The 15,976-nt window shown below is 52.8% G+C and overlaps 1 protein-coding gene across 6 annotated transcripts in view; it reads right to left on the bottom strand.

Annotated features, from left to right (window-relative positions):
- The window catches only part of arel1 (apoptosis resistant E3 ubiquitin protein ligase 1), a 110,877-nt gene that overhangs the window by 58,444 nt on the left and 36,457 nt on the right, over positions 1-15,976 (bottom strand). For all 6 annotated transcript variants that reach the window (XR_011938544.1, XM_072493243.1, XM_072493236.1 and 3 more), the window contains one exon: positions 14,931-15,168. Coding sequence is in view for 5 of the 6 variants with exons in the window: in XM_072493243.1 (XP_072349344.1) it covers positions 14,931-15,168 (238 nt within the window). In the remaining variant the exon portion in view is untranslated. The remainder of the gene's footprint in view (positions 1-14,930; positions 15,169-15,976) is intronic.

The raw sequence follows: 15,976 nt of genomic DNA, 5'->3' as shown, positions 1-15,976 counted from the left end.
ACATGGGCTGGGGGAGAGAGACAAGGCCGCGACAGGAGCTGCGCCAGAGGGGGCGGGGAAGGCTTTTGAAAGCGCGGAGTTTTTCCCGCGCTAGGGAAGAAAGGCGGGAAGTGGAATGGAGGAACGCATATTGATTGGGACACTCCCACACGGGGAGGTCAATGGGACGGCGGGGGAAGCCGGGGTCAGCAGGTGTCAGCTGACTTACGGGAGTGATATGGGGGAGCAAAAAAGCTATACAGGGGTCTTGGGGGGGGGGGGGGGGAAGAGGGTTGCTGCTGTACTGGCCGAAAGGGAATGGGACACAGAAGAGGTAGTCGGGGCGGGGGTCCCCCGGCTGGGGGACTGGAGGGTGAGGGTGGCGCAGACACGGGACTGGCCTAGAAAAGAAGATGGCTAGTCGGCGGGGGGGTGAGAGCCCCTCCAATCCGGCTGATAACGTGGAACGCGAGGGGCCTGAACGGGCCAGTGAAGAGGGCCCGAGTGTTCGCGCACTTAAAGGGACTGAAGTCAGACGTGGTCATGCTCCGAGTGACACATCTGAAGGTGGCGGACCAGGTCAGGTTAAGAAAGGGATGGGTAGGACAGGTATTCCATTCGGGACTGGACGCGAAGAATAGAGGGGTGGCAATATTGGTGGGGAAGCGGGTGTCATTTGAGGCCAAGACTATCGCAGTGGATAATGGAGGGCGATATGTGGTGGTGAGCGGTAGGTTGCAGGGGACGTGGGTGGTGTTGGTAAATGTATACGCCCCGAACTGGGATGATGCTGGATTCATGAAGCGCATGTTAGGGCGCATTCTGGACCTGGAGGTAGGAGGCCTGATAATGGGTGGGGACTTCAATACAGTGTTGGACCCAGCACTGGACCGCTCCAGATCAAGGACTGGAAAGAGGCCGGCGGTGGCCAAGGTGCTTAGGGGGTTTATGGATCAGATGGGGGGAGTGGACCCATGGAGGTTTGCTAGGCCACAGGCCAGGGAATTTTCTTTTTTCTCCCACGTGCACAAAGCCTACTCCCGGATAGATTTCTTTGTTCTGGGCAGGGCGCTCATCCCGAGAGTGGAGGGGACGGAGTATTCGGCCATAGCCGTTTCGGATCACGCCCCGCACTGGGTGGAACTGGAGCTGTGAGAGGAGAGGGACCAACGCCCACTGTGGCGGCTGGATGTGGGACTGCTGGCAGATGAGGGGGTGTGTGGGAAGGTGAGGGGGTGCATCGAAAGGTACTTGGAGGCCAACGACAATGGGGAGGTGCGGGTGGGGGTGGTATGGGAGGCGTTGAAGGCGGTGATCAGGGGAGAGCTAATCTCCATCAGGGCTCATAGGGAGAAGACAGAGGGCATGGAAAGGGAGAGGTTAGTGGGGGAGATTTTAAGAGTGGACAGGAGATACACAGAGGCCCCTGAGGAGAGACTACTTGGGGAAAGACGACGGCTCCAGACGGAGTTTGATCTGTTGACCACAGGGAAGGCAGAGGCACAGTGGAGGAAGGCGCAGGGGGCGACCTACGAGTACGGGGAAAAGGCCAGTCGGATGCTGGCACACCAGCTCCGTAAGAGGCCGGCAGCGAGGGAAATAGGGGGAATCAAAGATGGAAGGGGAGCCACGGTTCAGAGAGCAACGGAAATAAACAAGGTATTCAAGGCCTTCTATGAAGAGCTGTACAGATCCCAGCCCCCAGTGGGGGTGGGGGTGGGGGGGGGGGAAGAGAGGGGATGAGACGATTCCTAGACCAACTGCGGTTCCCGAGGGTGGAGGAGCAAGAGGCGGCTAGTTTGGGGGTACCAATCGGGTTGGAGGAGCTGAGTAAGGGTTTGGGGAGTATGCAGGCGCGGAAGGCCCCGGGGCCGGACGGGTTCCCGGTGGAGTTCTATAGAAAGTATGTGGACCTGTTGGTCCCGCTACTGGTGAGGACCTTTAACGAGGCAAGAGAGGAGGGGACCCTGCCCCCGACAATGTCGGAGGCGACAATGTCCTTGATTCTGAAGCGAGACAAGGACCCACTGCAATGTGGATCGTACAGGCCGATTTCACTCCTCAATGTGGATGCTAAGTTATTGGCAAAAGTGCTGGCCACGAGGATTGAGGACTGTGTCCCGGGGGTGATTCATGAGGACCAGACGGGATTCGTAAAGGGCAGGCAATTAAATATTAATGTGCGGCGGCTCTTAAATGTGATAATGATGACATCGGAGGAGGGAGAGGCGGAGATAGTGGCAGCTATGGACGCGGAAAAGGCCTTTGACCGAGTAGAGTGGGAGTACCTCTGGGAGGTGTTGCGTAGGTTTGGGTTCGGGGGAGGGTTTATTAGCTGGGTTAAGCTCCTTTACAGCGCCCCGGTGGCGAGTGTGGTGACGAACCGGCGGAGGTCGGAGTACTTTCGGCTGTACCGAGGAACGAGGCAGGGGTGCCCCCTGTCCCCCCTGTTGTTTGCATTGGCGAGCGAACCCTTGGCCATATCACTGAGGGAGTCTAATAAATGGAGGGGGTGGTCCGCGGGGGAGAAGAGCATCGGGTGTCGCTATACGCGGATGACCTGCTGCTGTACGTGGCGGACCCAATGGAGGGGATGGTGGAGGTCATGCAGACTCTGAGGGAGTTTGGGGAGTTCTCGGGCTATAAGCTCAATGTAGGGAAGAGTGAGCTTTTTGTATTACAGGCAGGGGACCGAGAAAGAGGGATAGGGGACCGACCGCTGAGGAGGGCGATGGGGAGTTTTCGGTATCTGGGGATCCAGATAGCCAGGAGTTGGGGGGCCCTACACAAATTGAATCTGACGAGGTTGGTGGACCAAATGGAGGTGGACTTCAAAAGATGGGACACGTTGCCGCTCTCGTTGGCGGGTAGAGTGCAGTCGGTCAAAATGGTGGTCCTTCCGAGGTTTTTGTTTGTGTTTCAGTGCCTTCCTATCGTGATCACCAAGGGATTTTTCAAGAGAGTAGGTAGGAGTATTATGGGGTTTGTGTGGGCGAATAAGACCCCGAGGTTAAGGAGAGGGTTCCTGGAAAGCAGTAGGGACCGAGGGGGGTTGGCGCTGCCAAACCTGGGGAGCTACTACTGGGCAGCAAATGTGGCGATGATCCGCAAGTGGGTTATGGAGGGAGAGGGGGCGGTATGGAAGAGGATGGAGATGGCGTCCTGTAAAGGAACGAGCTTGGGGGCGTTGGTGACGGCACCGCTGCCGTTCTAGCCATCAAAGTATACCACGAGCACGGTGGTGGCGGCAACGTTAAGGATCTGGGGCCAGTGGAGACGGCACAGGGGTGCAGTGGGAGCCTCGGTGTGGTCCCTGATCAGGGGTAACCACCGGTTTGTCCCGGGGAAGATGGACGGGGGGTTCCAGGGCTGGCATCGGGCGGGGATTAGAAGAATGGGGGGACCTGTTCATTGACGGGACATTTGCGAGCCTAGGGGCACTGGAGGAGAAGTTTGAGTTACCCCCGGGAAATGCATTTAGATATATGCAGGTGAGGGCTTTTGTGAGGCGACAGGTCAGGGAATTTCCATTGCTCCCGGCACAAGAAATTCAAGACAGGGTGATCTCGGGTGTATGGGTCGGGGAGGGCAAGGTTTCGGCAATACACCAAGAGATGAAAGAAGAGGGGGAAGCGCTAGCAGAAGAGTTGAAGGGTAAATGGGAGGAGGAGCTGGGGGAGGAGATCGAGGAAGGTTTGTGGGCTGATGCCCTGGGTAGGGTTAATTCCTCCTCCTCATGTGCCAGGCTCAGCCTGATACAATTTAAGGTGGTTCACAAAGCGCACTTGACGGGGGTGAGGTTGAGTAGGTTCTTTGGGGTAGAGGACAGATGTGGAAGGTGTTCAGGGAGTCCAGCGAACCATGTCCACATGTTTTGGTCATGCCTGGCACTGGAGGGGTTCTGGAGAGGAGTGGCGGGAGCAATATCTCAGGTGGTGAAAGTCCGGGTCAAGCCAAGCTGGGGGCTAGCAATATTCGGAGTAGTGGATGAGCCGGGAGTGCAGGAGGCGAAAGAGGCTGGAATTCTGGCCTTTGCGTCCCTAGTCGCCTGGCGAAGGATCTTGCTATTGTGGAAGGAGGCGAAGCCCCCTAGCCTGGAGGCCTGGATAAACGACATGGCTGGGTTCATAAAGCTGGGGAGGATTAAGTTTGCCTTGAGAGGGTCTGCGCAGGGGTTCTGCAGGCGGTGGCAACCGTTCCTAGACTACCACGCGGAGCGTTAGTGGAAGGTCGGTCAGCAGCAGCAGCAACTCTGCGGGGGGCAGGGGGGGGGGGGGGGGGGGGGGGAAACGACGACGACGAGAGATTGCTGGAGGGGATGGATGAGCAGGAGATAACATGGAGGGTGGGGGAAACTGGCACGTGCGGGCGAGAGCCAGTGTATAAAGCTCTGTAAATATACCATTTTGCCATGTATATATCTTGCTCAGTGCGATTTTGTGTTATTTTGTTACCGGGGGGGGGTTATTGTTTGTAAGGGGAAAAAATTGTGCTGTTAAAAAACTTTTATAAATATATTTTCAAAAAAAAAGAGCTGTACAGATCCCAGCCCCCAGCGGGGGAAAGAGGGGATGAGACGATTCCTAGACCAACTGAAATTCCCGAGGGTGGAGGAGCAAGAGGTGGCTGGTTTGGGGGCACCAATTGGGTTGGAAGAGCTGAGCAAGGGTTTGGGGAGCATGCAGGCGGGGAAGGCCCCGGGACCGGACGGGTTCCCGGTGGAGTTCTACAGGAAGTACGTAGACCTGTTGGCCCCGCTACTAGTGAGGACCTTTAATGAGGCAAGAGAGGAGGGGACCCTGCCCCCGACAATGTCGGAAGCGACGATTTCTATGATCCTAAAGCGGGACAAGGACCCACTGCAATGTGGATCGTACAGGCCGATCTCGCTCTTCAATGTGGATGCTAAGTTGCTGGCAAAAGTGCTGGCCACGAGGATCGAGGACTGTGTCCCGGGGCTGATCTACGAGGACCAGACGGGATTTGTAAAGGGCAGGCAACTAAACACCAATGTCCGGCGGCTCTTAAACGTGATAATGATGCCATCGGAGGAGGGAGAGGCGGAGATAGTGGCAGCTATGGTGCAGAGAAGGCCTTTGAACGAGTAGAGTGGGAGGACCTCTGTGAGGTACTGCGTAGGTTTTGGTTCGGGGGAGGGTTTATCAGTTGGGTTAAGCTCCTTTACAGAGCCCCGGTGGCGAGTGTAGTGACGAACCGGCGGAGGCCGGAGTACTTTCGGCTGTACCGAGGGACGAGGCAGGGGTGCCCCCTGTTGTTTGCATTGGCGATCGAACCCCTGGCCATGTCATTGAGGGAGTCTAGGAAATGGAGGGGGGTGGTCCGAGGGGGAGAAGAGCATCGGGTGTCGCTTTATGTGGAGTACCTGTTGCTGTATGTGGCGGATCCAATGGAGGGGATGGTGGAGGTCATGCAGACTCTATGGGAGTTCGGGGAGTTTTCGGGCTATAAGCTCAATGTGGGGAAGAGTGAGCTTTTTGTACTACAGGCAGGGCACCAAGAAAGGGGGATAGGGGATCTCCCGCTGAGGAGAGCGGAGGGGAGCTTTCGGTACCTGGGGATCCAGATAGCCAGGGGTTGGGGGGCCCTACATAAACTGAATCTGACGAGGTTGGTGGAGCAAATGGAGGAGGACTTCAAAAGATGGGACATGTTACCGCTCTCGCTAGCGGGTAGAGTGCAGTCGGTCAAAATGGTGGTCCTTCAGAGGTTTCTGTTTGTGTTTCAGTGCCTTCCCATCGTGATCACTAAGGCCTTTTTTAAGAGAGTAGGTAGGAGTATTATGGGGTTTGTGTGGGCGAATTGGACCCCGAGGGTAAGGAGAGGGTTCCTGGAACGCAGTAGGGACCGAGGAGGGTTGGCGCTGCCAAACCTAGGGAGCTACTACTGGGCAGCAAATGTGGCGATGATCCGCAAGTGGGTGATGGAGGGAGAGGAGGCGGCATGGAAGAGGATGGAGATGGTGTCCTGTAAAGGAACGAGACTGGGGGCGTTGGTGACGGCACAGCTGCCGCTCTCGCCGTCAAAGTATACCACGAGCCCGGTGATGGCGGCAACGCTAAGGATCTGGGGCCAGTGGAGACGGCACAGGGGTGCAATGGGAGCCTCGGGGCACTGGAGGAGAAGTTTGAGATACCCTCGGGAAATGCATTTAGATATATGCAGGTGAGGCCGTTTGTGAGGCGACAGGTGAGGGAATTCCCGTTGCACCCGGCACAAGAAATTCAAGACAGGGTGATCTCGGGTGTATGGGTCGGGGAGGGCAAGGTGTTGGCAATATACCAGGAGATGAAAGAAGAGGGGAAAGCGCTGGTAGAGGAGCTGAAGCGTAAATGGGAGGAGGAGCTGGGGGAGGAGATTGAGGAAGGTCTGTGGGCTGATGCCCTAGGTAGGGTTAATTCCTCCGCCTCGTGTGCCAGGCTCAGCCTGGTACAATTTAAGGTGGTTCACAGAGCGCACTTGACTGGGGCGAGGTTGAGTAGGTTCTTTGGGGTAGAGCACAGATGTGGAAGGTGTTCAGGGAGCCCGGCGAACCATGTCCATATGTTTTGGTCATGCCCGGCACTGGAGGGGTTCTGGAGAGGAGTGGCGGGAGCAATATCTCAGGTGGTGAAAGTCCAGGTCAAGCCAAGCTGGGGGCTAGCAATATTTGGAGTAGTGGACGAGCCGGGAGTGCAGGAGGCGAAAGAGGCCGGAATTCTGGCCTTTGCGTCCCTAGTAGCCCGGCGAAGGATCTTGCTAATGTGGAAGGAGGCGAAGCCCCCCACCGTGGAGGCCTGGATAAACGACATGGCTGGGATCATAAAGCTGGAGAGGATTAAGTTTGCCTTGAGAGGGTCTGCGCAGGGGTTCTACAAGCGGTGGCACCCGTTCCTAGACTATCTCGCGGAGCGTTAGAGGAAGGTCAGTCAGCAGCAGCAGCAACCTGGGGAGGGGGGGGGAATGGGGGCTTGCCTGGGAGGGTGGATGAGCAAGAGATAACATGAAGGATTGGGGAAACTGGCACGTGCGGGAGAGAGCCAGTGTACAAAGCTATGTAACATATAATTTTACCATGTATATATCGTGCTCTGTGCGATTTCTTGTTATTTTGTTACGAGGGGGGGGGTTATTGTTTGTAAGGGGGAAAAATTGTGTTAAAAAAACTTTAATAAATATATATATATTTTTTTTTAAAATCCTATAAACTCCTGTTGAAATCAGCTCTTCCTTTCTATGCAAAAATGCCCAAGTTTCTTCAACTTTCTTCAAAACCCAAGTTCTTGACACTTGGCCCTCAGTTTTTGCAGAGACTTAGGGTGGAATTCTCTGTTGCACCAGCAGCGCACCTTGCCCAAGGGTTTCACAGTGGTGTGGGGTGGCCACAATGGGAAACCCATTGGCAGATGGGGGGAACATAGAATCACGCTGCCGGCAAGGGCGCCGAGAAACACCTGGCTGGCGGACAGGAGAATCCCGCTCATGGAGACTCCAAGATGAATCCAAAATAGCATTGGGAACCCGGAAAGTCCCATTTCATTTCTGACAGCTTCTCTTTTTGTCAGTAGGGAAATGGTGCAGCATGCGATTCACACATGGTAGAAGCCTGAACTCGGGGACTTCTGGGTGCGGCGATGACCAGCTAAGTCGCACGTTTCGGCAGCTCCCGGTGGAAAGGACTTTTGGGCTCTTAATAGGAGCCCCAATGGCAATTTTAACGGCGAAAAACACTGTGCGATAAACCAGAAGGGAATCCCCCCTGGACACGGATGGAAAAAGGAGAGGAAAGTGGCCGGATTGCGGTGGATCCTCTAGAGCAGCGGCCAGGAAGGCAGGCACAAAGCAAGATGGCGTCGGAAGGAGGCAGTTTAATATGGGGCCCTGACCAACAAGAGTTCCTGCGGCGTTGCGTGGAAGAACTTAAAAAGGAGATGAAGAAGGAGTTGTTGGCCCCGATATTACAGGTGATTGAAGGGCTAAAGGAGGAGCAAAAGACCCAGGAGCAGGAGCTTCGGGTCGTGAAGGCAAAGACTGCTGAGAATGAGGACGACATACAGGGCCTGGTGGTGAAGACAGAGATGCACGAGGCACAACACAAAAGGTGTGTGGAAAGGCTGGAGGTGCTGGAGAATAATGCGAGGAGGAAGAATTTAAGGATTCTTGGTCTTCCCGAAGGTGCAGAAGGAGCGGACGTCGGGGCATATGTGAGCACGATGCTGCACTCGTTAATGGGATCGGAGGCCCCGACGGGCCCGTTGGAGGTGGAGGGAGCCTATCGAGTTATGGCGCGAAGACCGAGGGCTGGAGAAATTCCTCGAGCCATAGTGGTGAGATTTCACCGATATAAGGACAGAGAGATGGTCCTCAGATGGGCAAAGAAAACTCGGAGCAGTAGGTGGGAGAACGCGGTGATCCGCGTATATCAAGATTGGAGTGCGGAGGTGGCGAGAAGAAGGGCAAGCTTTAATCGGGCCAAGGCGGTGCTGCACAAAAGGAAGGTTAAATTTGGAATGCTGCAGCCGGCAAGACTGTGGGTCACACATCAAGGGAAACACCACTACTTTGAAACGGCAGAAGAGGCGTGGACATTTATTGTCGAGGTGAAACTGGAATAAGCGGGCTAGAAAAAGAACGTTTGGGACAAAGTGGTGGGGCAAATATGTGGGGTGAAGAGGGGGAAAAGGGGGAAGAGATGATTTCCCAAGTTATCAATCCTGCGACCCTGTAACTTTTCTCTCTTCCCCATGTCGTGGGGGAGGGAGGATGAGGAGCTGGGGGCGCCAGCCATTGGGGGCGGGGCCAAATGGGAAGCACGGGCTTTGTTCCCGTGCTATGGTAATCATGGCGGGAACAGGGAAGCAGGAAGGAGGGGGCCTCGCACAGTGGGAGCCGAGGTCACGGGGGGAAGCCGAGGTCGGCCGGAGTTTGCTGACTTCGGGGAGCAACATGGGGGGTGCAATTACGCTAGTGAGGGATCTAGCGGGGGGGGGGGGGGTTAACTGGGTTGCTGCTGCTGGGGAGAAGGGGGAGCTGGTATGGGGTGGGGTGGTCTGGGCGGGAGGGCTCCGTTGGGGGGAGATACGGCTACGTGGGAACCGGGTGAGGAGCTGGATTGAAAAAGGAGACGGCTAGTCGACAAGGGGGGGGGGGGGTTAGTAAAGAGCCCCCCAACCCGACTGATCACGTGGAATGTGAGAGGGCTGAACGGGCCGATAGAGGGCACGGGTACTCGCACACCTAAAGAAACTTAAGGCAAATGTGGTTATGCTGCAGGAGACGCATCTGAAACTGATAGACCAGGTCAGACTACGCAAAGGATGGGTGGGGCAGGTGTTCCATTCGGGGCTAGACGCAAAAAACAGGGGGGTGGCTATATTAGTGGGGAAGCGGGTAATGTTCGAGGCAAAGACTATAGTGGCGGATAGTGGGGGCAGATACGTGATGGTGAGTGGCAAATTGCAAGGGGAGGCGGTGGTCTTAGTGAACGTATATGCCCCGAACTGGGATGATGCCAACTTTATGAGGCGTATGTTAGGACGTATCCCGGACCTAGAGGTGGGGAAGTTGGTAATGGGTGGAGATTTTAATACGGTGCTGGACCCAGGGCTGGACAGATCAAGGTCCAGGACCGGAAGGAGGCCGGCTGCAGCTCGGGTGCTGAAGGACTTTATGGAGCAGGTGGGAGGAGTAGACCCCTGGAGATTTAGTAGACCTAGGAGTAAGGAGTTTTCGTTTTTCTCCTATGTCTACAAAGTTTATTCACGGATAGGCTTTTTTGTTTTGGGAAGGGCACTGATCCCGAAGGTGACGGGGACGGAGTACACGACTATAGCTATTTCGGATCACGCTCCACATTGGGTGGACCTGGAGATAGGGGAGGAAAAAGAACAGCGTCCACCCTGGAGAATGGACATGGGATTATTGGCAGATGAGGGGGTGTGTTTAAGGGTGAGGGGGTGTATTGAAAGGTACTTGGAACTCAATGATAATGGGGATGTTCAGGTGGGAGTGGTCTGGGAGGCGCTGAAGGCAGTGGTTAGAGGGGAGCTGATATCTATTAGGGCACATAAAGGAAAGCAGGAAGGTAGGGAAAGGGAGCGGTTGTTGAAAGAACTTCTGAGGGTGGACAGACAATATGCGGAGGCACCGGAGGAGGGACTGTACAGGGAAAGGCAAAGGCTACATGTAGAATTTGACTTGTTGACTACGGGTAACGCAAAGGCACAATGGAGGAAGGCACAGGGTGTACAGTACGAATATGGGGAGAAGGCGAGCAGGTTGCTGGCCCACCAACTGAGGAAGAGGGGAGCAGCAAGGGAGATAGGGGGTGGTGAGAGATGAGGAGGGAGAGATGGAGCGGGGAGCGGAGAGAGTGAACGGAGTGTTCAAGGCATTTTATGAAAGATTATATGAAGCTCAGCCCCCGGATGGGAAGGAGAGAATGATGTGCTTTCTGGATCAGTTGGAATTTCCTAAGGTGGAGGAGCAGGAGAGGGCGGGACTGGGAGCACAGACTGAGACGGAGGAAGTAGTGAAAGGGATTGGGAGCATGCAGGCGGGGAAGGCCCCGGGACCAGGCGGATTCCCAGTTGAATTCTATAGGAAATATATGAACTTGCTGGCCCCGCTACTGATGAGAACCTTTAATGAGGCGAGGGAAAGGGGGCAGCTGCCCCCGACTATGTCAGAGGCAACGATATCGCTCCTCCTAAAGAAGGAAAAAGACCCGCTGCAATGCGGGTCCTATAGGCCTATTTCCCTCCTGAATGTGGACGCTAAGATTCTGGCCAAGGTAATGGCAATGAGGATCGAGGATTGTGTCCCGGGGGTGGTTCATGAGGACCAAACTGGGTTTGTGAAGGGGAGACAGCTGAATACAAATATACGGAGTCTGCTAGGGGTAATGATGATGCTCCCACCAGAGGGGGAAGCGGAGATAGTGGTGGCGATGGATGCTGAGAAAGCATTTGGTAGAGTGGAGTGGGATTATTTGTGGGAGGTGTTGAGGAGATTTGGCTTCGGGGACGGGTATATCAGGTGGGTACAGTTGCTGTATAGGGCCCCGATGGCGAGCGTGGTCACGAATGGACGGGGGTCTGACTATTTTCGGCTCCATAGAGGGACGAGGCAGGGATGTCCTCTGTCCCCGTTATTGTTTGCACTGGCGATTGAGCTCCTGGCCATGGCACTGAGGGGTTCCAGGAAGTGGAGGGGAGTACTTGGGGGGGGGGGGGGGAGAAGAACACCGGGTATCTCTGTATGCGGATGATTTGTTGTTATATGTGGCGGACCCGGCGGAGGGGATGCCAGAGATAATGCGGATACTTGGGGAGTTTGGGGATTTTTCAGGGTATAAACTGAACATGGGGAAAAGTGAGCTATTTGTGGTGCATCCGGGGGAGCAGAGCAGAGAGATAGAGGATTTACCGTTGAGGAAGGTAACAAGGGACTTCCGGTACCTGGGGATCCAGATAGCCAAGAATTGGGGTACATTACATAGGCTTAATTTAACACGGTTGGTGGAACAGATGGAGGAGGATTTCAAGAGATGGGACATGGTGTCCCTGTCATTGGCAGGTAGGGTGCAGGCGGTTAAAATGGTGATTCTCCCGATATTCCTTTTTGTGTTTCAGTGCCTCCCGGTGGTGATCACGAAGGCTTTTTTCAAAAGAATCGAGAAGAGTATTATGAGTTTTGTGTGGGCTGGGAAGACCCCGAGAGTGAGGAGGGGATTCTTGCAGCGTAGTAGGGACGGGGGGGGGGGGGGGGGGCTGGCACTACCGAGCCTAAGTGAGTACTACTGGGCCGCCAATGTTTCAATGGTGTGTAAGTGGATGGGAGAAGGGGAGGGAGCGGCGTGGAAGAGATTGGAGAGGGCGTCCTGCAGGGGGACTAGCCTGCAAGCAATGGTGACGGCGCCGTTGCCGTTCTCACCAAAGAAATACACCACAAGCCCGGTGGTGGTGGCTACATTGAAAATTTGGGGGCAGTGGAGACGGCATAGGGGAGGGATGGGAGCTTCGGTGCGGTCCCCGATAAGAAACAATCATAGGTTTGTTCCGGGGAGAATGGGTGGGGGATTTGGAGCATGGCAAAGAGCTGGGGTAGTACAATTAAGATATCTATTTGTAGATGGGACGTTTGCGAGTCTGGGAGCGCTGACGGAGAAATATGGGCTGCCCCAAGGGAATGCATTTCGGTATATGCAGTTGAGGGCTTTTGCGAGGCAACAGGTGAGGGAATTCCCGCAGCTCCCGACGCAGGAGGTGCAGGATAGAGTGATCTCAGAGACATGGGTGGGGGACGGTAAGGTGGCGGACATATACAGGGAGATGAGGGGCGAGGGGGAGATCATGGTAGATGAGCTGTAAGGGAAATGGGAAGAACTGCGGGAGGAGATTGAGGAGGGGCTGTGGGCTGATGCCCTACGTAGGGTAAACTCATCGTCCTCGTGTGCCAGGCTAAGCCTGATACAATTTAAGGTGCTACACAGGGCGCATATGACTGGAGCACGGCTTAGTAAATTTTTGGGGGTAGAGGATAGGTGTGCGAGATGCTCGAGAGGCCCAGCGAATCACACCCACATGTTCTGGTCATGCCCGGCACTACAGGGGTTCTGGGTGGGGGTGACAAAGGTGCTTTCGAAGGTGGTGGGGGTCTGGGTCGAACCAAGCTGGGGGTTGGTTACATTTGGGGTTGCAGAAGAGCCGGGAGTGCAGGAGGCGAGAGAGGCTGACGTGTTGGCCTTTGCGTCCCTCGTAGCCCGGTGCAGGATATTGTTAATGTGGAAGGAAGCCAAACCGCCGGGGGTGGAGACCTGGATAAACGATATGGCAGGGTTCATAAGGTTGGAACGGATTAAGTTCGTGTTAAGGGGTTCGGCTCAGGGGTTCACCAGGCGGTGGCAACCGTTCGTCGACTACCTCACAGAAAGATAGAGGGAATGGAAAAGAAATAGACAACAGCAGCAACCCGGGGGGGGGGGGGGGGGGGGGGGGGGGGGAATCGGATGGACTCTCGGGGATGTTATTGTATATGTATAGGTATTTGGTATATGTAATTGTATATTGGATTGTTGGATTGTATTTTTGGAGAGTATTTATTTTGGACAAGGCAGTTGCCATATAGTTTTGTTTGTGTTTTTGTTTATATATTATTTATTTATTTGTTTAAAACTGGCCACGGTTATTTATAGTGCTTTATCGTTGTGTAAAAGAAACACTACGTATTGTTATGTTTGGCCAAAAAGCTTGAATAAAATATATATATTTTTTTTTAAAAAGAAGCCTGAACTCAGCAGAGACATATTGCGGAGTTCAAATAGTTCATATTTTTGCTGGAGTCTCATCCCGGAACTTATTAAAAGGCAGTTTAATGTGAGGTTACAAATACCAATGTTTGGTTTTATAAGGGATTTATGAAGGATTAAGTACTTCAGTGAATCACAATTTTTTTGAATGGGCCTTTATGAATGAGAACAGTTGTTCTAGAAAGTGAAATCTGTGATAGATATTTAGAATGTTATTTTCTCTCAGCATGGCGCCTGAGGTCTGCCATGGTGAATACTGAGTGAGTTGGCATGGATGCTGTAGGGTAAAGGATCTGAGGGCATGAGTTGGCACCAAGTTGGCATAGGAGCCATAAGGAGACTAGTGGATGGTATGGATTGGCATGGTTGGGGCCTGGCGTGAGGGGGTGTGAGAACTGAGGGCTAGAGGGCTTAATACAGGGCTTCTCAAACTGTGACATGCAACTCCCTGTGGGGTCGTGAAATGAGATTTTGGGGTAACGAGTTCAGAAGTAGCAACTGGTCAGATTGAGTGCTAACAGTGAGTCCCCTTTAAATTCTCATGTTATTTTGATTTTGGATCTGGCCTAACTGCCCAATCTTTGAGGCTTGACTTCTGCTGTGAAAAAAAGCCAATGAAGTGGTAGTTTTACACTCTAGCGTACTCTTCCCCGTCACACTCAAATCTCTCCCCCAACCCTGGGTCTCAGCAGTCTCTCTGCAGCATTATCCCCCCCCCCCCCCACACCCACACTTTTTCTAGACCTCTGGGTCTTATTCAGCATGGTTCTTAACTATTTCAATTTCATTCACTCCATGCATGCATCATTTATTTTTCCTTTCTACATGCAGTACTAGTGTGCATTCAATTATTATCAAATCACAGACAGTATTTACAGACTAAGGATTGGATTACAATTTTACAAATTTGTTTCCAATTGAATCCACACAAACAGCAAAGAAAGGAGACTTCTTGGTTTATTATAAACTTAAATTCCAGAGAAGGTAGGCCGTGTTCCCTAATCATAATTTTCATTCATGAATCTACTGCCGTAGTTTACAATACAATAGCGTCTCATTCTCCTGTCCTTCCCACCAACAACATTTAATTGCCTTTCTACTTCGAGTAACAACTTGTGAACTTAAGAAAATTTAGGACGCAAGTCTTCACATATGTTTAACAATAAACAACAAAACCTCATCCACATAGATGGGACTATAGGGCAGTTTGCAGGGTCAATTACACGCAGATACAAGCATTGTTGCAGTAAAGTGCCAACAAAACTACGCTTGGAACATCAACAGCCAATTAAGCAATTGATAATGACAGGGGAGACAGAGCAAGAGAAAAAAGAGCCAATATAAGTGAGCTTGTAAGCACATTTCCACATGCACTGAACTCTTGACTCAGTCACCGCTGTGGACGAGGACCAAGTAGAGGACAAGCACTCATCATCCCATCTTGCCACCCCCACAACAACGAAAAGAAAACCTGCCGAGAAAATTAGAGGACAAGTGTATGGGGCTGCTTTTCATGGCCAATCACTTGCTTATTCCTGGAGGCTTGAATGCGAGGTGTTCAGTTCACAATGTGGACAAACCAACAGAGAAAATATAAAACAGATAATCTTATCCCTAGTGAAAACATTCACATATTTACACCTACCAGGTTGAAATGTTTTGTTGTATGGGCTGTAGGCAACATGTAATCCTCCAAGTTTGACAGAGATTTCGTACCTTCCTGCCTTCCGCACTGTGAAGCCCACCTTCACCACATTGTTGTTCTGCGCCTGAAGTACCTCCTGTGTGATGGGAACATCCAACCCAAGCTCCATGTGCGAGATGTGAATCCGTAATCCCACTGGCCGATGTGCAGGGAATGGCTGCCCATTCTTGTAGAACAACTACACAGCAATAAAGTTTAGTATTAACATTCCGCCTTGTTATACACACTCATAGAACCATGAAAAGATTACAACACAGAAGGTGACCATTCAGCCCGTTCCCCCCCCGCCAGCTCGCTATGAGAGTATTTCAGGGAGTCCCATTTCTTGGTTTTATCCACCATAGCCTTACAAATTCTCGCACATCAGGTAATTATCCAATTTGCATTGAAAATTACAATTGAATCTGCCTCCAGCACAATCTCAGTCGGTTCATCCTGATCCTAACCATTCGTTACGTAGAAAAACATTTCCCACATGTTACTTCTGGTCCTGTCACTATCAGTTTAAATCGGTGTCCTCTAGTTCTCAATTCTTCCACTAAGAGGAACAGCTTCTCCTTACCGATCATGCAAATCTGCGCGCAACAGCCGGCCATTAATAACGACGGTTGCAAGCGGCCTTCAAAATGGCCACGAACATGTAAAAAAACTGCCGCACTGCGCATGCGTGCCAGATCGTCAGGGTGCCTGCGCAAAACTATGCGCATGCGCGCCGATGATCGGGCACGCTTGCGCAGTGCGGCCGCTTTTTTTTTTTTTTTAAACGGTCGCAGCTTTTTGTTTTACAAGTTCGGCGGGGGGGCGGGCGGTTATTCATTTTATTCATTTAATTCTTATTTTTTCATTTATTTTATTCATTTTATCTTTTTTTTTACAAGTTCCGGGGGGGGGGGGGTTTATTTGATAACATTTTACAGGAAAAAAATGCAGAACTCTGGACAGATGGAGACTCCATTCTTTCCGACACCGGAAGGCTTCACCTTCAT

Source organism: Scyliorhinus torazame, chromosome 2 (genome assembly GCF_047496885.1).
Source record: "Scyliorhinus torazame isolate Kashiwa2021f chromosome 2, sScyTor2.1, whole genome shotgun sequence".
Classification (NCBI taxonomy): Eukaryota; Metazoa; Chordata; class Chondrichthyes; order Carcharhiniformes; family Scyliorhinidae; genus Scyliorhinus; species Scyliorhinus torazame.
This window is presented reverse-complemented; position numbering and strand designations above follow the sequence as displayed.